Source organism: Tachysurus vachellii, chromosome 23, assembly GCF_030014155.1.
Source record: "Tachysurus vachellii isolate PV-2020 chromosome 23, HZAU_Pvac_v1, whole genome shotgun sequence".
In the NCBI taxonomy this organism is placed as follows: domain Eukaryota; kingdom Metazoa; phylum Chordata; class Actinopteri; order Siluriformes; family Bagridae; genus Tachysurus; species Tachysurus vachellii.
In genome coordinates, this window is record NC_083482.1 from 8,457,905 (window position 1) to 8,481,996 (window position 24,092).

Here is a 24,092-nt window from a genome sequence, read left to right on the forward strand (position 1 = left end):
AAAAACAGGTCTATATTTAGTTAATAATTGTACAGTTATAATGACGTTATAACACATGACAGATGTTAGCACTTTACAAAGGGTTTATTTCTCTTACCACTGCTACGTCGTTACAATTCCCGTTAGCTGTGACAGATGACATCATTTATGTTACAATAAAGCACCTTAACAATAAATAAATTAGTAAAAAGTAAACAACAACAACAACAACAACAGTCTTATATTCCGCCTTCTGAAAAGTTTATGAAATGCTGCGTCTTCTTCTTCGAATTATATTGCATGACGTCTAACGTTAGCGCCACCTACTGCCCTGGAGTAATGTATTATTTTAAGCACATTTTCCATCTGCTTAAATGAAACTTCCACATTCAAATAAATTAATTCTATTTATATGTTTAATATTATTTATTTATTTATTGTGTTCGATTTGTTGGTCATTGGTGTATTTTTTCATGTTCTTGTGAGAGGTTATTGGTTATTATCACATGGTGATGTTGCTAGCTCAGTTAAAATAGCACTGAATAAGGAGAAAAAAACAAAACAATTAATGATTATAAACATAAAGGTTAATAGCCAGGTTTAACTACCAAATATATATATATATATATATATATATATATATATATATATATATATATATATATATATATATATATATATATATTTTTTTTTTTTTTTTTCTTCACCCAATATATTCCAGCAATTTTAACAGTCATATTAATGAGACTCCAGTGTAGCAGTCGTGAGCTTAGCAAACGCTAGATGTTTGTTCACTTAGTTCAGGTTTTTTCTGTCAGTTTGATTAGACAAATTGCATTCCAAGAGTGTTGATAGTTAGTTTACAGCACTGGTACATTTTATTGTATCATGACACTTATCTGCGTTACATAAAATTCCAATTATAGGAATAGTTTGTTACATTAAAACTGTTACTCCAAGCTTTTGGTGTGTCAGTGTCTGTGTCCTGCTTGCCTTCTATCCAAATAATATTTAGATATACTGTGTCTGAAAAGTAAGTGAATCAGTTTTCATTTCTTGTTTTTTGAACGGTTTTATAAAAGCAAACTGTTTTGTAATCATGCTCTTGTTCTGAATAACAGAACTTGTCCCTGCACTATTGTGTAACGTGGCGCAGATGCGCTGAGTCATGGCAGAGACTCGGGTTGGGGTATTTATCTACATGATTGATGCTATTGATGGTATTACCATGAAAGCTGAGGGAAGCGAGGGAGTTAGATAAACAAAAAGGACTAAAGCCGTACTGTATGGGTCTCTTTAGTAGGGATAAAATGCAGGTAGTCAAACAAGATTATGAGATCTTTAGACGTGTAGTTGGTTATTTAATGAAATTTATCCTTTCAACTAACTCAGCATCTCTCAAGATTTATTCTATAATTAGGCTTTTAAGTTTATACACATTTCTCTCAAACCATGTTTATTTCTAGTTAATTATATAATGAATATAATTTCTTATCTTCTGTTTCTCCCTCTTACACTCCTGTCATAATCTTATTCTAGGTGTTATAAAGATTTTTAACTCCATTTATTTGCACTTGGAATGAATATGTATGGTTTGCATAAAAATGTTAAGTTATTCATCAAACATGATGTTATTGCTTACACCTAAATCTTTTAGTTAGAAAATCAAATATTTTAGTTAGAAAAGATGTAGACTTAATGTGATCCAATGACTACTATTATAATAATCATAGTGGTATTATCAAATTGTGGGAGAAGAAGGAAAGATGACAAGATGTCACTAGAGGGTTGGCGCTGACAGGAAGAAATGATATTAAATGAACTTGATCAACTCAAGTTGCAGGGTTGTGCAGTGGATTGCATTGCCACCTCACGTCTCCAGGGTCCTGGATTTGATCCTTCGTCCTTGGGTGACAGTCTGCATGAATCGATTTTATTTCAAGGTTTTAAATAGTGGACAAATAATGTACCAAAACAAATGCTAATGATGTTAATGAAAATCAATGAATTCTCATTGAACCAATGCAACCAGCACTAGTAATTGTTCTTTGATTAAATGCTCCACTCATTTCTTAGATCCTGAGTTTGAATGTTATGTAGTTTTAAAAGCAGTGAGTTAGCCTCATTCATATGGTTTCGACAAAAAAATCTATCTACTTCAGCTAATCACTGTAATACCAAATATCACATTAGATTATTTTGATTGTTTTTTTCTAATATGTGCTGCCCATGTCAATTTTTGAAATCAAGATGAACTGACCTTGGACCTATTTTACTTCATCACTGCATCACTACCTGACACACTGGATCCACTACAGTTGGCGTACCGCCAGAACCGCTCTACTGAGGATGCCATCGCTCATCTTCTCCACACTATGATGAGCCACCTGGACTGCAGAAAAGGGAATTACGCAGAAATGCTGTTTGTGGACTACAGTTCAGCGTTTAACACCATAATTCCCTCCACACTCACCTCTAAGTTGGAGGTCCTGGGACTCAGCCTGCCGCTGTGTCAGTGGATCTCCAACTTCCTGACAGACAGACCACAAGCTGTACGGGTGGGCAAACACACCTCATCCACCCTCACCCTCAGCATTGGAGCTCCCCAGGGTTGTGTTCTGAGCCCCCTGCTGTACTCACTGTACACATATGACTGTGTGGCCACATCCAACTCCACCACCATCATCAAGTTTTCTGACGACACTGTTGTGGTGGGCCTGATCTCCAACAAAGACGAGACGGCCTACCTACAGGAGACTAAAAACCTGGAGAGATGGTGCCAGGAGAAGAATCTTCTGACACACAGGACCTGTCTTGGTCCTGTCACATCAACACCCTGGTGAAGAAGGCCCGGCAGCATCTGTACCATCTGAGATGCTTAAGGGACTTCAAACTACCCTCTCAGGTGCTAAAGACTTTCTACACCTGCACCATTGAGAGCGTCCTGACGGGTAGCATCACATCCTGGTTCAGGAACAGCACCATGTACTAGTACTGGACCTCTCCCTCCATCTTCACTGTTTTTCTGCACAACTTTTTTGCATTATGACACTTTAACTCTGGACTTGCACAGCACAGTGCCACTTTATGCACACCATACTGCACATGGACACTTTAAGGACAATAATTAAAACCATACGCATTAATGTAAATTTATGTATATGTATATACATTATTTTTTCACTTATATTTTCATATTTTATATAGTTTTTTTATATAGTTCATACTTTTTTATTTATCTACCTCCTTTTGTTTTTTTTTAATGTTTGAATACCGGACAGATGCAAAAAGCATTTCACAGCATGTCGTACTCTGTATGTATGTGTATGTGACAAATGAAATTTGATTTGAATTGATTTGATTTTACATTACTTAACACACAGCCTTTGAAACAATGAAACTTGTCCATTTGGCATGATTATTGTATACTGTGTGTTAACAGATTTTTAGAAAATGATCACGATGAGGATAATGTAGGTAATGAGGGCCCCAATCAAGTGTCATTAAAACACTAAATAGAGAAATATAATCCTTACAAAGCATTCTGTAGAAAAAAGAAAAAAGTCCTGAACCTGTATGTCTTAAGAAACGAATAAGGAACCTAATTAAACAAATTTATAATGGCATGAGTAAGAATACCAAGAATTCATTACATTTCACTGATAAAATGTAATCTTCTTAGGCACTCTCTGTTTCTGGAGAACTAGATGTTGAGACTTGCTTCATAGTCTCATTTTATTACAGCTTACATTTTCTAAAGAATACAGATAATAATCATCCAATGCACTTTTTTTTATTTATTTATTTTTTTTATAAAATGGTTGAACGATGCTCAGAGAGAAAAAAAAGAAAACCCATTCTCATGCTAGACAGCATGCCGTACAAGGCATGCAGGAAGTAAAAGTGTATTGGCACAAATGGAGAAGAAAGGTTTTGTTCACCTGAGTCATCCTAACAATTTCATCATCACACTGATTCAACATGCCTGAAGGCTGCCTTCAAGACTAATAAAATCTACACCTGCATCTGATGTGTGTAAACTTGACTTTTATTTCATTTGCATTTCCTCTTCAGTCAATCATGTGGCAAGGCATGTGTTCACACGTACATTTCTAAAGTCAGCAGATACATGAAACAAAATGCAAAAAGCAACTGTCAACAAGCAATATTAGTTCCAGCGTAAATCTCACCCAGGCTTTAACTATATAGTCTTTATCACTGTGGTGTATTCTGTAGTAGATTTGATTTAAGCAGTGCCAGATGAGTTGTGACGTCCATGAAAATCCACATAAGCTGATGTAAGTGTGTAGCACAGTCTCTTAGGTGGGCTAATGATAGTGATCAACCAGGTGAGAAAGGAAGAAAGTGACCTTCTAGACAGGGTGTGTTTGAGCTTACACCACCCATCTCGCTTCAGAGTGTGTCATCAAAGTGATGACTCAAGTTTATAAAAGAGGTGAGGCACCTTTCTACTTCTCACACACTAAAAAGTTTGGCTCTGAAACTGCTTTAAGACTGCATCGCGCACACCCAGCAGCATTAACAATGCACACAATTCTGCTTCTTGTGGTCACATCTGGACTGCTGTTACTTCAGACAACTCAGGGTGAGTGATGTACTTGAATGTTGAATTTAGAAAAATGTAATTATGTGGTAGACGATTAAATTCAAATGAAATATTCAATCCAGTCTAAGCACAGGGCTGTCAATGTGCTGACGCTGTTATTAAAGTGCCAGTACTACATGAGATGTGTGTGAAATCTCAATGTCCAGTAAAAAGATGCCTTTTTTTTCCATTAAAAAAATAAAAATCCTACACTGACTACAAGACAAAAATTTAGTCCAAAGGTATTACCATATGTGCTAGAACAAAGTAGTCTATGTTTATATAATGTATGTCTTAAATGAGGCAGATTTATTAAAGTGAACAAGCTTTTATTTAGATATACTGTACACTCATAGGGCTGAATTGCCTACAGAAGCTATTACTGCTTTTGGTTAAAAGGAATAGCTGTTAAAAACTATTTGCTCTTACGCTAAAACCAAATAGATACAGTACACCCAAATCACACAAAAGGATAAGAGTCATGGAATGTGAATCTAACATGGCTTATCTTGCTTTTTTAAAGATGTCATGCTATTGCCAGGGACCGCACAGATCTCTTTACTGAAATCTTATCAATAGATACCACTTTCCAAAGTGCTATTGAGAAATTTATTGAAACTACCAAAGCTGAAGAGAAAAACAAGCAAATTCAAATTTAATGCTCTCATGGGGGTCTTTTTGCACTCCCCCTACGTCAATGTGCCACTGACACACGTGAAACAGGATATGAATAAAACTGTATGAATCCATGGGAACAGTACTTACATGGGTTCAGCTCATATTTCATGTTTTTGTTTTAAAATCGAGACTCGTGAGTACCAGATGTGGGTAGAACACTCAGAACCCTCATTCTAATGAAAAAGACTACTCAAGTTGCAGAGGGTCAGATTCACATCTGAGAACAAGCTGCAAACAATCCATTTGATGGAAATAAACATCATTACAAATCATTTCACAAGTGTTGATTCAATATCTAGAACAGTAAACCAGATATTAAAAAAACAACTATGTGTATCTAACAATGAAAATGTCTAGATGTTGCTCTGCTCAGGCTGTAATTAGATTTTTAAGATTTCAGTCAAAAGTAAAGTTGTGATTGACTTGTGCCCACTGGAGTCATGGATTCTTGCTCGTGGTCGACAGGAGGATTGATAAATAAGCAAATGCACAGGTATTAAAGTAGCCAGTGAGTGTATGTATATGTATACTCCTATATATTAGGTAGATTATTTTTGAAGACTGCAAACCCTCTTCTTCCATTGATAGTCCTCTATAAGTTCATCCATCTCAGACATTTTCAACCTTATAGTGACCGAAATTGAATAATGATAATGACAGAATCATATAAACCTCATAATGATGTTAGGTTGTGAAGCAACTGAGAAATGTGCCAATGTTAAAATGACTCCACCAAATACAGTGTATTTAAAGAATTGTCTAAGTGATATGGCTGAACAACTCACTTTATTCACTTTAGATAGGATACGGATACAAGAGGCTTGGGGTTTACACTATATTTGTCTAGTAGATTTTCACTGCCAAGCTACACATGAAGGCAGAGAGATTTAAGGAAGATTGTGTCCAGTTGAGCTATAGTTAGTGCAAAAGTCAATGTGGCAAAGCACAACACCATACATTACATTTCAATAATCCATCCTCAGATGTTAAACATTTGGATTTGATTGATTACCCAACTCTGAAGCAAGTACTAATATTTTTGTTAACACACCCTGAAACTCACAGTTTCCTCAGTAACGCATGTTTGAACAGGAACTCCTTGCTGTTCTAGGAATTCTCTAGAATAAGAGTCAGATCAAACAATGATATAAAATCATACATCATCTGCCCGATTAGTAATTGAGTCTCAAAACCATGCTATAGGGCTCCAGACTGTTTAAAACATTCCCAATATATCTGGAATTACCTATTTACCTGGATAAAATGGTCTGCTGTCTATCATACACTTTATTTAGTTCAGATTATGGAATATACATTTGGGAAACTGTGTTACACCATGGTATGTGGAGTCATTTGAAAAGAACTCACCAGTCTGTGAAAAAAGTTACTCACCAGTCTGTGAAAAAAGCATGCATTAGTGTTGGTCTTACTAAGAGACCTAGCTTGTCGGTGGGAGTTAACGTAATGACTTCGACTTAATTAGGAGAAATTATTTACTGCTATTAACTGTACAGTTCTCTAACCGTATGTTATATGAATGAATATTTTTCTCACATAGGACTGAATGCAAATGTGGAACCAGATGCAGAATTCCTTGAAGAGGCAATGGCTGACGGTTTCTTAGTCGGCAATAATGGGAAATACAAAACTGAGAAAACACAGGATAAAAACAATGCCATTAATACACATGAATCATCAAACTCAGAGGCAAAAGCATCCCTGTTTCAAAAGGATAGTGTGCCAACAGAAACTATAGTCAAAAGCCCTGAGGCTAGTACTGAGCTCACCAGTGAAATTACTAAGGAGCTTCCAAAGAATGAAAATGCTGCTGTTTTGATTACATTTGTCTCAAACCAAACCACCACGTTGTCCCCTGAGGAGAATAGCGAAGGCTCTGGTAACGTTCCGAATTGGCCTCTTGAGAAATCTTTCTTGAGCAGATTGTCGATGCCCGTCTACGGTTCAGGTGACTCAAGCATGTTTTTAGAGATTCCCGATGAGAAGCAAGACAAGGATCTTCAGTTCACCACTACTATCTTTAATTCTGCCGATCTTAAAATCTCTACACTTTTATCAGAAGAGGATGGTGAATCTGGTATGGGGCCTGAAGCTCCTACCTCAGACTGGTTGACGACTATCCCATCCGTTATTGTAAATGAAGAAGTAATTCCAAAACACATAAACAATGTAGAAAAACCTATGCAAGAAAGTACTCCAGCACCAACAGTGAAAGGTATTCTATCATCTAATCAATATGATGTGCTACAAATTATGTTCTTGAAAAGTTACTTGTAGAATCATCTAAGGTTCAAAAATATATAAGCTTTTGCTTAATATATATTGAATGGTGATGCAATACAAAACTGTAATGTTTAATTAAAATCAATCACATATTACATTTTTTTTTGCAGTGTCTTCCCCGTTCAAACCAGATCAATTTAAGAAATCTGTAGAGGGACCTGATGCACTGGTCAAAGAAGGCACACCGGGTGAGTTTGTGTAATGGCGTCGCATGCCACTGTTGATCGTTTCCATCTTTTATCAAACACTGTTTAATCTTGTCTCGACATTTTGTGCTTGTCTCTCTAGGTTGGCTTCTCATCTTAGCATTATGCCTGACTCTTGGAGCTGTTATCTGTGTGTTTGTTGCAATCGCCACCAAAGACATGTACTTGTTTTAAAATACTTGATATATGCTAGATATACTTCTGGGATGCTTTCATTTGAAATGCATTTCCTTATTTTGCACATGAAAGTATGTACTTATCACCATTTCAGATAAATAATATCAGTGTCAATCTGTAGCTATTTGCAAGAAATTACATCATGTAGCTGATTATAAACTTTATAAACCCATAGACCAGTGATTCTCAAAGTGAGAAATATGAAGCATAGCCATTAATTTTTTATTCTGTTACTGTGGTGGAATTCAAATCCTATTATAATCAACACTCTATATCACACAGTTCTCAAGATTTATTAAGTAGTTAGAATGTACAAATTTAAATAATGAGCCTAATAGTCGAGTAGTTGAACTGTGTTTTTAACAATAACAACAAAATTATTATTATTTTTATTATTAACAACAACAACAACAACAACAATAATAGTAATAATAATGTTTTTCTCTTGTTTAGGTGGTATGGCCCTAGTAAGCAATGCCTCGGTATCAACTCCACTGAGCCAAAGAAATATGAGGAATATGACAAAGCAGCAACTCTGCCCCTGTCAGAGAAGGAGATTGTGGCTCTCATGAGCTCACAAAAGACAGCAAGGAAAGAAACAGACTATACCATGATCAGCCTTGAAGAAGTTCCAGAAAAGGAATATCTGATGTAATACAAGTGGAAATGAAAAGGGAGTGAGCCCTGAGCCCCTGACCATTAACCAAACATGAGCTAAAAACCAAAGAGATCAAGCTGAATTTCTTCCCTAGTCTATACTGTGTAGTGTTCGGCCTGGCTTTTAGTGTTAATGTGCTTCATGGATAAATGCTAATCACCTTACAGACAAACTACACTTTAATGAACCGTACTTCTCACCAAAGTCTTTCAGTTTTCACTTACAGGTGCAACCTAGTTTCTTCTTCTTTTTTAATTAAAAGCGATTATTGAAATTTTAACGATAATTGAACTAGATAATTGCTAGTTAAAATGTTAACCTGTAAGTACTGTGTACTAAAATATAACGATTTCTGTACAATCAAGCACAGAACAACGAAACACTCCGTTCATTTGACATCGACAAAATACTCCTGTTTGTGTTATTCATTAAAAACGTGCTAAATAATATCTATAACATATGAGGACCACATGCTTGTATGAGCACAGCAAAATCAAAAAAATTGTAAACTCTTATCGCTGTTCCTTATGTTTACATGCACAAAGCTCTTAATTAGAGTCATATTCTGTTAATACACTTCCCATTATGGAGACCAGAACATTTGTCCCAAATTTCCCACCAATCTTCCGTTCCTGTGTGGTTGGTGAGGTGGATATGACATTGCCTTGATGAAGAGAACTAACCATGTATGGAATATGTGTATTTTAGTTTATTTGAGCACAAAATAAAAGACACATGAAATAAAGATGTTTCCATTATTTACAAAATAACATTAGCATCCATAGAAAATAGAGGGACATCACAATTAAAAAGTCAATCTTGATTTGCAAATTTATCTTGTAGTAAATCTGTACTAACATAGATCACACGAGAAACCAAAAACATCACATTGTATACACAATTATTATGTATATAACAACATAAAACTTGAGTGTTTTGTCAGGCCCTGCCTGAACATGTACATCTTAATAAGATACACATGTACACAGTTCTACATACTATATTCCTCTCTCCAAACACACACACACACACACACACACACACACACACACAGACACACATAAACTGAAAAGGTATCCTTTAATAAATTATTATAATTTAATAATTGCCACTATATACTCGAAATTATAAATAATTGTCACATAAAAGATGTAGCTTTATAAAGCCTTTTTATCCACACCAGAATATCTCATCCAAAAAGTTGTTCTGTCAAGATTTAAAAAATATTTGCTTATGTTATTACGGTGGCTGAGAAGTGCAAAACACATTAACAAATCAACAAAACAACAAATGCAAAAACAAAACAACAAATCCGAACACACATTAACAAATCCGAGAACACATTAACAAATCCGAATACACAGTAACAAATCCAAATACACAGTAACAAATCCAAATACACATTAACAAATCCAAAAACACAACGGCAAGCGGTAGGTATCATTTGTGAATGGAGACTTATCGCTCATCGGACGAGACACCTGTCATTCAAGATATACAGGTGAATGACAGGTGTCTCGTCCGATGAGCGGTAAGTTTCCATTCACAAACGATACCTACCGTTTCCGGGTTGTCTGAGTTGTCGTTGTGTTTTCGGATTTGTTAATTTGTTTTCGGATTTGTTAATTTGTTTTCGGATTTGTTAATTTGTTTTCAGATTTGTTGTTTTGTTTTTGCATTTGTTGTTTTGTTTTCGGATTTGTTAATGTGTTTTGCACTTCTCGGCCACCGTATGTTATAGTAAAGAATGTACAAAAAGCTGGTTCAAAACTATTTATAATTATATTTTAATATTGTATTAATAATATTCTCAGGTCACATAAGAAAGCCTAAATAAAGTAAATAAATAATAAATACACAAAGTGCAAAGAGGCACTTTATTATGAATAGAAATATTTGCAAAGTTTGGACAGTTTAAAATGGTTATAGTACAAATAAAAGGGTGCATTTTCAAAGCAGAGGAGCAGAGCGAATTTCATCTTCCTGAACATTTTTTTTTCTCTTTTTGTCCTCCCACTATTTAAATACATCACTGGCAGTATGTGTGATGTGTGATGAGAGCCTTATAAAACAGCACTGCTGCAATGCGGCAAAATCCATTCAGTTGAACTCTTTTTTAAACTTTAGACATAATTTGCATAATTCGATGAGTTAACGGAACTCATCATTGAATTTTGTACAGTTTACACTTGCTGTATTCAAGGCAGAGCTATAAAATAAATACAATTTAATTAGTGTGTGCATACAAAGACTTAATTCATCAACTTTAGAATTATTTCAGCATTCCATGTCATTTGACAATGTCTTTATCATGTACACTCTGACTAAATGTCGAAGGTGGTGTCCAATAAGCTGTCCTCATATAGATAACCATTTGTTTTATATCAGACCTTGTGTCTGTTCTTTTAGTTTAATATCTTGTGTGGTATTTGTGTTGGTGGTTAAAATAAGCCCTAGCAGCCAAATCCAGCACCGTTGTTGGATACTGTTAGCTTTGGTGTGGTGCTTGGGGGTGCTGGGTGTGGTTGGGGTTTGAAATTACTGTCATATAATGGTAAGAGGTTGATCTTGAATGCCAAAACCAAGGCTTAATCCCTCTAAGCCAAAACAGTGAGGGCAAGTTGTACTTCTGTCATCTTGCCACTAGCGGTGAGCCCAAGCCTTTTTCTGGCTTTATATGTTAAATATATGTATGATTTCTGATTAACAAGGAAAAAAGGATTGGGAGGGTACTTGATGGGGTCCTTAGATTGCTCACTGGGAGTCTGGTTTGGAAATTCTAGACCCCAGATGATGTGGAAACCCCAACTCTAGACACAAAATAGGAGGAATTTTGGACAAATACTTTGATTTGCCATAAATATATGAAATTAATTTTACAGTACTGCAATTTAAAGGTTTAAGCTTTGAACATGGGGCCTTACTTAAGATCCCAGCAGTGAGCAATTGTAGGTTTTGGTCCTTACTCAAAGCTGCAGCCGTGGTGGGACAGGACACTAGAGCTGGAACCTTACTTCTGACAACTACTGATTTAAACTTACAGCTTTAAGGTCACTGGCATAGATCCTTAATCACAGCTAAAAGCCAAACTATAATCTTAGTCACCAAGATAATGAGGAGTTGTTCATGCCTGAACAAATGCCTGTGCTAGTGTAATACATACATGCATAATAACAGGATGTAAAATAGGATCTAAAAAATTTTCCATTCATTATAATGTTTTCACACAGAATAGCAAGCTTGAAGGACCCGATATAAGGCGAAGCTGGATCTGTTTTACTCTTGTGTCCAAGGGTCCTCCTCAGTAACAGAAAAGACAGCAGGGGAGCCATTTGGGGTCAAGTTGATCTGAAAGCAATTGTCATGGACAACTAACCATTGGACCAAGGCACAATCAATGAATATAAAATGAACAGTGGACCTAAAGAGATTAGCATTACATTGTGTTCTTCTTCATTGAATCTTGGAAGGGGTCATATTTTAAGCAAAAAAATGTCATATCAACTATTAATGGACTGAATAGTTCTGGCTTATAGTTTTAAAGAAAAAGCTTCAGGGATTTCTTTTCCGCTACCAAAGACAAGAGTTAAAAATGTGGGGAGAAATACTAGTGCTTCAAACACAATGAAATAAAAAAAAGTAGTGGCCAGATAGCTAAATGGACAAAAGTCAATTGTAGCATCATTGCAAGATTTTAAAATGTAAGAAAATAGAAGAACATTACAGCAAACATAGATTTAAAAAAAATAATAATAATAAATAAATAAATAAATGCTTGGTTTTACAGTCTACAACCAGACTTAAAAGGAAATCTGTCTTGCGCCACTATTAACCATTTATACACAAAAACAAAATGTATCTATGTATCTACTACATGCAAGTTTCTATATCTGTGAGAGTGTTATGTACCTTGCAGTCATCTATTAGTACTTGTGGACAGGAGTTGTACGATGCATATACACCATGGTTTGTGTTATTCTCATAGGAGGATTGTGATTTGGTCATCTCAAAGCCATCTGTTCTTATCTGCTGGGCATCAAACGCGTTAAGCTCATCTTTGGTGAGGTGGTACACGATGCCCGCTCCATATGAGTCGCCAATAACATTGACTGATGTTCGGAAGCGATCCCTGTTGAATTGGAATGAGACAAAGACACATGTGCCACAGCTTAACTTATTGATAGGCCATTTATCATGCAAACACACACACACACACACACACACACACACACACACACACACACACACACACACACACACACACAAACCTGTCATTTTAAAGCACTTTAAGCATGGAAATAGCTTTTTTGCATGGACATCCATAATTATTGCTTTCTATTGTTAATCATTGGTATTTCTTGTATTATTTAAAGTCTCTTATAGCAGCCTGGTCAAAAAAATTTAGATTGCCTAGCTTCATTTTCGAGTGATAAAAATATGAAAATCTAACTAGCAAAATTGCATTAAAATAAAATTTACCACACTGTAAGGTTAGCAGACATTTGCAAAAATGTAATGCTTTAGTTTCAATGTAGGTTTTTATTTTATATTATATTATATAATATCAAAGTAATAAATACTAGATAAAGTTATAGAGTGATGCCCAGTCATCTATTGATTGCATGGAAACCTCAGTGACTGGACTAAAAAATGACAGCTAACTCAAAACATATAGCCAGCTATTTAGCTAGTTAAGTACATTAACATAGAGTTGTTGTTGTCCTTATGCTGTTTCCTGTTCCCGGTCACCTCAGCAGATCACCTGGTCCATATATGTCACACAGGTTTTACACATGATGCCCTTCCTGAAAGTTACTCCCCTTATTGACTGGGATAAAGTACTTTAATACAGAGTAACTGTAATGAATTCCTGTGTAGTTATACTCCATATCATCTCCTGATGAAGTTTGGAATATAGAACTTCATGATTGTAACCTTGGCAAAAAGTCATATAATTTTTTTTTCTCTAGATATTGAAACTATTTTTCCACCAAGGACAAAACAAATAAAATACTCCCAGTATCACTCCTAGTAATTTGTTACCCCTCTGAAAAGCCAGATCTTTTCCCATGTTTGTATGATCCTTGTTTTGAACGATTAGTGACTGCATCTTAAAGAACAGTGTCTCTCTTTAATTCATGCTGATAACATCATGCTGATGTTTGTTCTATGATTAGAGCCTTGTGCAGATTTACTCACAGGAGCCAGTCAACAGCGACCAGTAAGCTGATGTCTTGGGTGGGCAGTCCCACAGCGGTGAGGATGAGCAGCATGGTAACCAGGCCAGCACTGGGAATACTGGCAGCTCCCACACTAGCAAGAGTAGCTGTGAGGCTTTAACAAAATCACAACGTTATTTTCAACTTAAACATGGTGAGCAGTCGTGAAACTTCTATTAACGGTATGCATGGCTGCTATTAATCATAATGCCACTTTTCATAAAGCAAAAAGTGCTTTATCTCTTTAATCTCTTTAAGTCGAAACTCAGTAGCAAGAACTACATGAGAGATCCTAGATTTATTTCACTGAACTGTGAAAAGTAATTTTTGCTAATTGTGAGAAGATGTAATGATGTAAAATGCAATATAAGAATCCAAACCATATTTTTCATTTGTTTGTTTATTACCTACCTGACTGTAATAATCTGACCAGGATCAAGTTTTATTCCATTCATCTGTGCGATAAAAATGGCTGCTACCGCCTCGTAAAGTGCAGTACCATCCATGTTGATCGTCGCTCCAACAGGAAGCACAAATCGAGTAACTCTTTTATCAATGCCCAAGTTTTCCTCCAGGCAACGAAACGTAACAGGCAGTGTACCAGCACTAACACAGAGTTACACATTATTAGTTACAGCCTCTAACCATATCAAGATGCTTTTTCTTTAATATTGAATTAATAAATTAAGAAGTACAGGAAAATGGCCTGCCTGGAAGCTGTTCCTAACGCGGTCACCCAAGCTTGAAATACTCCCATAAAAAATTTAAAAGGGTTCTTTCGAACAATGACAAAATATATCAGTGGGAGAAAGATCCCACCATGGATGATGAGGCCCAAAATGACTGTAAGCATGTACATCCCCAACTGCTTGGCTACCATCTCCAGGTCATTAATTGAAATAATCTTGCCACAGATCAGGCACGCAATCCCAACAGGAGAATACCTACAACATGGAAAATGTTACACAAGACAGTATGGCACACAACAAGTACTACTGAATTAACTATGAAAGTTAACTGAAATTTTGAAACTGACTTGATTAATTAAGATATAAACCCATACCACATGATCATGCCGACAAGTCTCATGACGATTTCGTTGAGAATGTTGAAGAAGTCCATCAGCAGCTTGGCTTTCTCACCCATCTTTCCCATGCAGATTCCAAAAGCCACAAAGAAACCAATGAGCCCTAGAACAAGAAAGCATAGTGTTCATATAGTAAATCCTATATAAGGATCTAAAGACCTACCATCTAGGATTTCTGACAGAAATGAAATACAAATTTAAAAACCAAACTGTTCACACTACATAATCCTCTGTTATCTTAAAGTCTGATTGAAATGCCGAATTTTTGATATGATCTTTAATCAGTTTACTTATATTCTGTAATCTACTGTAAATATGTTGTAAATATACCTAAGACATTCATGCCACTCTTGAACTGGAGAGATTTCTTTATAACATATTTTGTTGCCCACTTTGTGCTATTTCGTCCAAACCGATGAGGATGATGTTGATGATGATGATAATGATGATGATGAGGTGTTGATACCTCTACCTTATTTGTAACGGTCTGGATCTGAAAAAAATACCCATGACTATTATTACTATTATTATTATTATTATTATTATTATTATTATTATTATTATTATTATTATTCACAGCCCACACATTAGCTCACCGGGCATTATGCACATAATGAAACCAATCCACCTATTAGCATTTTTTATTTCAAGATAGAAAGAAAGAAAAGAAAAATCGATAGGAAATCCACATGGACACAGGAAGAACATGTAAAGCTCGATCTTGACCATGGACCATAATGTAATGTTGCTACCACACCATCATCATTTGACATTCTATTTTTTAACAACCAACCACCACTTATATGCTGTAAACTATCCAGTGTTTTTACGTATCATAATTAATAACCTGCCCAAATGTATTCATCTAATGCGTGTGGGTTATTGAATCCTGATGTTCCTTTTACAAAAAGAATATGTAATTAAAACCCACCTGTTGAAAGCAGGCCTGTACTAGATTCTCTGGAAAAAGATTTCGTATAAGGTCAAAAAAGGCATCTAATGTGGACACATCATCGTTCTTCTTGCCCTCTCCCAAGTTGGATTTTAGTTTGGGGTGGCCCGGGTGGATAGCCAGCACCAGAAGCACCCCCAGCACTGCTGCAATAATGGTTGTGGTCATGTAATACACCATGGCTCTGGTGCCGAGACGACTGCTAGATTTGGCGTCTAAACCTGCCAGACCTGCAATGAATAAAATAACTGATTGGTACAATTTCATTTCATCTTCATATGTTAGAATTTCTACTCAATAACATGTGATTCAAAGATATATATATATTTTTTTTATTTTGAGATATTATCTTGATTATCTTGGTTGAATACGGATGACCATTATTAGGTCAAATTTATCAAACAAACTAAAAAAAACTAACAAACAAATAAATACTTTTTGAACATATAAATATATGAATGGATGCAATTGCATGGTTTTTATTGTATAACAGACAAGAGTTTGGGATGTGGTAGCTCAGTGGTTCGAATCCCAGGTCCACCATGTTGCCACTGCAGGGCCCCAGAGCAAGGCCCTTAACCCTCAATTGCTCAACTAAAAACTAAAACTAAAAAAAAAATGTAAGTCACTCTGTATAAGAGTGTCTGCTAAATGTGATAAATGTAAATGAGTCATAAAATGAGGAAAGCAAAAAACTTAGAGAGTATGGCATAAAAAACACAATACCCAACAAAAGCTTAGCAATGAAACAAAGAACTCCCAAGACTTAAATATGAACACTAATTAAAGGCAAACATAAAACAGGTGAGACTATTAGAATGGAAATATCTTGTGACATGGAAATTTGATCTGGCTGTTGTCTGCAGGTGAGTCCCAAATCGCATATTTATGCCACAAGCCATATTTATGTGCCATTTTGTATAAACAGTGTTATTTTCACTCTGTTTAAACAAAATGAAGTGCACTTCAAGTATGAATGAAACAAGGTGAAGAATGTTGGACAGTTTATGCACTCAACAGTTTTGCTCACATAGAGGAATAGGGGTGGGGCTACCAGGCATAGACCATGGAGGAGAACAATCTTTTCCAAACCGTTGATGACACTTTGACAAGACAAGGACAAGACATCTTACACATGCTTTTTAAATTACATCGTGTGATTTATTTTTCAACGTTTTATAAATTCATTTACATTTACAGCATTTAGCAGACGCCCTTATCCAGAGCGACTTACATTTTTATCTCATTTTTATACAACTGAGCAATTGAGGGTTAAGGGCCTTGCTCAGGGGCCCAGCAGTGGCTTGGTGGACGTAGGAATCGACCTCACAACCTTCCGATTGGTACCCCAACACCTTAACCACAAGGTTACCACAAATCCACTGTATTCTGCTAAAGCTAGCTGCGTAACATTACATGCGTTTGATGTCATTCGCCGACGACTTGAGACGATACTACCCTTCTAAACTTTATGCACTAGATGTCATCCAAGGCAGCCATCTTGTAAGGTCATGATGAAACCCAGGATGTGGGGTTCACAGCTGAAACTGTTGCTTACATGACAAAGAAATTCATAGTGTGTTTGTCATGAGGCGAGCTGACATGCTGCAAATGTGCAAAATCTATTTTTGAAGACAGGTGCAGACAAGCACAACTTGCTGTAATTAGGCATGTTTACCAAATATTGTGTTGCCAGTGAAACTGAATAACCCTGTCTAATATCAACAGAAGCCTGCATGTAGGGATGTGGTGTGATTGTACACAGAACCTGTGATTAAACTGGAGATGATCAGAGGCAAAATCACCATCTTCAACATTCTCATGAGAATATCACCAGGGAAGGCGATGATCATGACGATATCTGGATGAAGTGGAGATGCATAACGCAGAAGGACACCAGCCACCGAGCCTACAATCACACCTGAACAAAACAGAGCATCAGATAGAATCAGACAGGCTATTAAAGACAGGCATGTGGTATTTCCTCTATTTGTAAATGTAAAATTCTATATACAGTTGCACCCATCATTTGCCTGACATGTCATCAGCAGTGATAAAGCCTTAAATCTAATCAAATTATACATTTTAAATCTAAAGATTTACCTTCTACTTATTGAAGATTACTCAGGTTATTGATTTCTCACTATGCTTTAGTGTTTATCATGTACAGTATCTAGCTGCTTCTCTGGCTTGGCTTTATATTTATTTTATATTGATCGCATCATTGCTGCGCATGTTTCATACTGTATGTGCCTCATAGTGTCATGTATAGAGACATTTAGAGATATTATTACACTGCGAAACCTAGCAAAGAAACCGACTGCTTTAAGCCATTTCATTTTTAAAACCTTTTAACGTTTCTTCAAGTACAGTAAACCTAGTAAACCTAATATTCAAGTTTTCATCAATTATCCAGTTACATGTACATGCACAGTACTTAAAGTCACGTTATATGTAAAGAATTCATTAAATTTGCTTATATAACTGTGTATAAATGCTCTGACAAAGAGTTAGTAGTTAGGAAGTAACTCCATCAACTTGGTTATGGAGCACACACACACACACTCACACACACTCACACACAGACAATTTATCTTAGCCAATCTGCCTAATGTCGTGTTTTTGAGAGGTGAGAGGAAACCGCAGAAACTGCAGAATAACCACATAGATATGGGAAAAATATGCAAAAGTCCACATTGACAGTTATCTAACTGTCAAACCTCAGGATACTGGAGCTCTGAGCTGGTAATGTTACCTGTTGAGCCACTACACCACCAAAATTAAACAACTCTTAAAAATACTTTATGTGTCATTTTCTTGGATTACTCATAAGAAGAAGCCTTTATTAGTCACATATATATTTAAAGCAGAGAGAATTTTCTTGGCAAATTCCAGCTTAGGAAGCTGAGGTCAGAACACAGCATTAGCCATTATACAGCACCACTGGAGCAGAAAGGGTTAGGGTCCAACAATGGCAGCTTGGCAGTACTGGGCTCGAAACCCCACCTTTAAGTCAATAAGCCAGAGCCTTAACCCTAGAGTCATCACCATTAGCAGCCACAAACTATATTCATGATCAATCATTAAAGGTAACCGTTGTAACCATGACAGTCACTTATCTGAACCTTTTCTAGAAGAGAATATTATGAAACTGGACCTTTACCAGTTTCAATTTAATATCTCTAGCTTACATTGCTCACTAGTTCTTAACTAACTGAATTGAAGTTGAGTAACATAACACACCAAGAATGATTGTTTTGTGTGAGGTGTTGAGGAAAAATGTGAAAGAAGAAGGTTTGGGATAGGTTTAAAATAATATTATTTCAGTAGTTAAAACCTGAGTCATGTGAGTTATGCTTACTTAAGATTTTACACGCAAATAAAGTAAATCAATCATATTGTGTTCTTTAAACAATGTGGTGTCACTGAGCTCTCAAAAATCTTCCTGATCAAAAAATATGACATTTGAACTTATTAAACATTTCATTTGTTGGGTTTTACTGCCTCGACTATTCTAAAATAGACAGAATGTTCCCTGATCATGTACAGTTATAAATCCATTCTCAACATTACAGGTTTGTTGATTACAGGTTGTTGGTTACACCTATCTAGTGCTCAGTGTGTATTGGTTTTTCCCATCTAGAAATGGTTACCAATTAGATGCTATAACTACATAAACTGATCCCTTCGTAAATATTTCTTCTATTAGAAATATTATTAGAAATCTAGGAAGGTATTAGAGATATGTAAAAATAAAGAGAAATCATAAATAAATTATGTTAATGTGTTAAGCTGGTGGTTTTATGATGCCAAAATAACCAGGAATGAAGTTTAAGGGTCCAACAATGGTTCTCTGGATTCATATTCATAACCATCTTATCACTAACTCTGAGCTTTAACCAATGATTCACCACTGATTTGTTAGTACACTGACTATTGTATCTGTTAATATGATTCTGTTTAAATGTCTGTAAAAAGTGTCTTACCAAGAATTGTGAGTGCTAGAAGCAAGTTCTTCATGAATTTGTTAAAGAATCCTCCGCATGCTGGTCCTGGAGGAGAAGCTGGAGCTTCAAAGTTACACTCATGCATTCGAACTTCAACTGGCTTCTCCATGCTGTTGGCACTGCAAGAAGAGATGGAAATACAAATGTGTCTTATAAAATTCTTTGACGCATTTTTTGCTGACTTAATCAGTATTAATCAGGACCCTGAAATATATAATATAGACTACAAAATCATGGAGTAGTCTAATTTTGAAGCCTGGCAAAATTTTCACATTTTTGAATGAGCTATTATTATTATTATTATTATTATTATTATTATTATTATTATTATTATTATTATTATTATTATTTAGATTATATTTTATATAAGATTTTGCTAGCGATCTACATCAAGGTGCATTGTAACTGTTACGCTTTGTGTTTTTCTTCTCCTTCTTAATTTCTTACCCATATTTATCTGTTTATTTATTTCATTGCACATTTGTTGACTTTCTTTGACTTTCTATAGTAGATGTTTCTGGTATTTTAACTCTGAACTTGTTTATATTTGTAGGACTTTAAACCTTACTTCAAGGAACTGCGGAAATCACAAAAAACTGCAAGAAACAAAAACACATTCATTGTTGTGACTGTTTACTGGTATCTTCCACCAGTTCTGGCATGCTCCACCAGTCCGACAGCCTTGCAACTGTCTACTAGATTTATAGATTTTATGCACTGACAAGAAATGGGCAGGTATGAAGGTATGATCAACCTTCTGTCTTTCACAGCCTCATTTTGTTGGAATAAAAATTTTCCTCTGGTGTACCCTACTCTGTATCAGGGATTCCAGGAAGGTTTTTCCCTGTAGGTTTTCTTCTGCATTGATCAACTGGTGCTGGAATCACAGCATGATGAAAGACATAAGTTCAGATTTATATTATCAAGTCTAATTGGTAATACCTAGGACAGGGTTAAGAAATATAGTATTGTAAGTCAACCCTGTATCAGGCTCAGTTCATGAAATTTCTATCCTCAGGAGTTTACCTGGAGTTCTCAGAAGGATACTAAAGCCAAAGATTTTTTTTTCTTTTATAGGGCAATTTGGCTATGTGCCTTTGGCTTACTATAGGGCAACTTGTTGCACTGTGAGCATATTTCATGCTGCTATTTCATGCTCCATCTGCAACCTATTCGTCACACTTGAACTAGTGTGAGACACAAACAGCAAGCTGGAAGTCTATAAGAACTTTCTAGGTTGACCTCCAGGGTACCATATTCTAGTTACTCTGCTACAGACTCGGTTCCCTTTTCATCACAGTTTCAACTGTGTGCAAAGTTACTGAGTCTGAGTCACTTGACCTGCCAGAAGTCAAATTTAGTCAGCCAGCATTTCCTACTTAATCACTCACTTGTTCCTATGATCTCTTCACATAATAATTGACTCTGTATTTACACTCTTTCCATCAGCAGGCATTTCCACCTCTCAAGACCTTCCATCTATGGGCATCGATGCCCCTCTTTTTCAGATGCTTCAATACTCAGCATGTTCTCATTACCTCATGCCTCCAGTACAATACTGGTTCCTTAAGTGCCATTCTGCCCTGAGACACAGGGTTTTGTTTCTGTTGACTTGGTCCAATAATTGTGTTTGTTTCCCAAGCTTTCCAATGTGTCTCATTTTCATTTTTTTTTCATGTAGTGCATGAATACATTGTTCTCCTTGTCCTTGATTGCAAAATCTAGTCATTATCCTTGTGTGCAATATCAATTGTGTCAAAAGATAGTTAGTCATTCTTGCTGCTGAATCATTTCCTATATTCCTGTTGTACCCTTTCTGTATTGTTAACATTCTGGAATTTTCCATGTTTGTGAATATGCCTTTCATTACAAACTGTTTAACTGTATTACAATTTATTTAGACATCCTCAACAGTGCAAAAGTGTGTCTATGTCTACTAAATGCTTCTAAACATAAACCATTTATTATGAGGGAATTCTAAATAACACCTAAATAAACATTTATTGTACTCTTGCTGACTAAACTCTCAGTGCTAACCTTGCTAACCTCATAGTACTTGGTAACCTCATAGCAGTGTCCTTTACTTTCAGGTCATGTCTCTTCAATCTGCCTTGATGCTGTCGGCTAATGGTAATTACGGCACGTGACAAAACAGTACGATGTCACTTAGCTTTGATGTTGTCTGGGTTTAAGGTTCTTAAAGTCACTTCTCCTTTACAACCTTGCCTGATTATATAACTAGAGAGTGTTTGGTAATTAGGTACACGTGAGTAAGAGCATCACAGAGTAATTCATGGTGTCCAGATAACTTTGTATTTTTTTTCTATAAAATGATAATGATAATGATGTTTCATTAGTCAGATCTAGTACCCAGATTAATGTGCAGGACAGACGTATATAACCTTATCAGCTACACATACCTTGTTTCAGCCATTTATTAGGCTTCCACATCATATATTGCATGTATTCAATTACGGACTCTAGCTAATTTTTGACAGCGCACAATTTGTCAGTCTTTGTCAATGAATTGGCATGGGTAAAAGATGCATGGATCTCTAGATGTATGCATAAAGGGTGGAATAATGAGGTAGGCTGGTCTTAACAAGGGTTTAATATCCAACAAACACAGCTAACATGTCATTGTCGCTTCAATTGAAGGATGCAGCAGCTGTGCATATTAACCAATATGTTACTACCACTACAGTGAACAATTGTACCCACAAAATGAAGGTACTCGACAGACGTATCCGATATAACTGCTAATGAGTGTAGCTAAAGTGTAAGTAATAACCTCGGTGTACAATCTATACCAGTCATTTAGTAATGCCTAGCATTGTGTGAATGCACATTGCAAAGCTGAAGTAGTTATCACCTAGGCTAAACAGGATTTAGGAAAGCCAAGGCTGTCTGATACACACTGCTCCAACCCTAATAAGGTGTAAGTCTGTTAAGAGGTTAATTATAGCCATCAATAATTGTATTGCACAACAGTACGGGCTGCCCAAGAGAGTCAAGGTGTACAAGCGGTACAGTACAAGGGATTAGATACTGAAAGGTTGACGCAAATACAAATTTATTTGCACACAGACACAAAGCTTTAAATCACTTCAAGGAGTCTGTATTTATCCTGGAATAACATTTGTCTTGTCATCATAAAGTTAAACAGTAAGGCTCTGGACAGGGACAATCAGAAATCAATATGTTTAATCAAACCAAATGTCCCACTAAACAAAGTGCATACACTGCAAACAGCTCACAGTGGATCAGATTTGGTTGAATAGCTTGCACAACTCAGGTGTTTATATTCTTCATCGCAGACCAATCCAGTCTGCCAGCTACCCAGAAAAATTCAATTTACTTTAAGAGACAGTTATGGCAGTGCATTAGTGTTATGGACTAAAAGTGACCCAGATGCAAGCAATAAAACTAAAACATGATCTCATTAAGGCTGAAGGACTACATTCTTGCAGGAAGATCTAGATGAGTCAGGTACTCATCTAGTGCTTTCACAGTGGTGCGTGGGCCAGATGAAGCTGTATACATTGTGGCCAGCATTGGCTTGTTACTCGGTTTCTATCAAGATATTTGCATCAACTTGGAATTGAACTTTTTTTCACAACACAAAGTTTCAAAACATACTATACTTTTTACAGATGCTTAAATTTCCACTTTACCTGTTCATGCTGTGATGTTGTGATCAAATGAAGTGTCTCTGTGGTAGATAATTATGCAACCATAAGCTGCACCTAAGACTATGGAAGAAAGGATGACAAGATCACAGTTCACCCATCAGGAGATCCATTCCAGTTCCTTAGAAATATGACAATTATATCCTACACCTGCTGTGAATTGTATTTCAGCCCTGCAGCTGGCCACTCAGAATTTCCAGATATGAACAGAATTACATGCATGCACAGATCGGAGATTTGAATCACCATCCACTACCATCTAAACAAACTGAACCAACCATAGATGGAGGTAAAAATGACCAAGCAGCTTCTATGTAGGGTGGAGAGGGAGGAGTCAGGCACACAGATTAGGAGTAAGTAACAAGTGGAATCCTTCAGACTACATCCTGGCACACATCCATCTATCTTTCATTGTCTTTACACTCGGTCTGAACTCTCGGTCGCATTAAAGAGCGACACTTAATGCAGCTTTCTAGATTAAAGATACTATGATGTACTAAGGACTGGTATACAAGTGTGGACTCTTACAACAG

At 36.2% G+C, this 24,092-nt stretch overlaps 3 protein-coding genes across 3 annotated transcripts in view; 1 reads left to right on the plus strand and 2 right to left on the minus strand.

Annotated features, from left to right (window-relative positions):
- Positions 1-278, minus strand: part of apip (APAF1 interacting protein) — an 11,337-nt gene extending 11,059 nt beyond the window's left edge. The window contains exon 1 of the mRNA XM_060859571.1: positions 98-278. Coding sequence (XP_060715554.1) covers positions 98-145 — 48 coding nt within the window. The 5' untranslated portion in view covers positions 146-278. The remainder of the gene's footprint in view (positions 1-97) is intronic.
- Positions 279-4,427: 4,149 nt separating this feature from the next.
- cd44a (CD44 molecule (Indian blood group) a) lies at positions 4,428-9,350 on the plus strand. Its single transcript, XM_060859781.1, has 5 exons — positions 4,428-4,585; positions 6,822-7,496; positions 7,675-7,752; positions 7,853-7,931; positions 8,401-9,350. The coding sequence occupies exons 1-5, from the start codon at positions 4,525-4,527 to the stop codon at positions 8,600-8,602; spliced, it is 1,095 nt and encodes a 364-aa protein (XP_060715764.1). The 5' UTR covers positions 4,428-4,524; the 3' UTR covers positions 8,603-9,350.
- Positions 9,351-11,442: 2,092 nt separating this feature from the next.
- slc1a2a (solute carrier family 1 member 2a) lies at positions 11,443-23,795 on the minus strand. The gene is made up of 11 exons (XM_060859235.1): positions 23,545-23,795; positions 19,850-19,989; positions 17,632-17,784; positions 15,843-16,093; positions 15,242-15,404; positions 14,888-15,014; positions 14,535-14,768; positions 14,236-14,430; positions 13,805-13,939; positions 12,515-12,734; positions 11,443-11,953 (listed from the first exon to the last, which is right to left on the minus strand). Exons 1-11 carry the CDS (start codon positions 23,550-23,552, stop codon positions 11,882-11,884), a joined length of 1,698 nt encoding a protein of 565 aa, XP_060715218.1. The 5' UTR covers positions 23,553-23,795; the 3' UTR covers positions 11,443-11,881.
- Positions 23,796-24,092: the final 297 nt, after the last annotated feature.

Coding starts and splice junctions, on each gene's coding strand:
- cd44a (XM_060859781.1), top strand. CDS start 4,525: ATGCACACAATTCTGCTTCTTGTGGTCACATCTGGACTGCTGTTACTT. Junction 7,753..7,852: donor GGTCAAAGAAGGCACACCGG/GTGAGTTTGTGT, acceptor TTGTCTCTCTAG/GTTGGCTTCTCATCTTAGCA. Junction 7,932..8,400: donor GCAATCGCCACCAAAGACAT/GTACTTGTTTTA, acceptor TCTCTTGTTTAG/GTGGTATGGCCCTAGTAAGC.
- slc1a2a (XM_060859235.1), bottom strand. Junction 16,094..17,631: donor CATCTCCAGTTTAATCACAG/GTTCTGTGTACA, acceptor TATTCATTGCAG/GTCTGGCAGGTTTAGACGCC. Junction 15,405..15,842: donor TACAGGCCTGCTTTCAACAG/GTGGGTTTTAAT, acceptor TATTTTTTTCAG/ATCCAGACCGTTACAAATAA.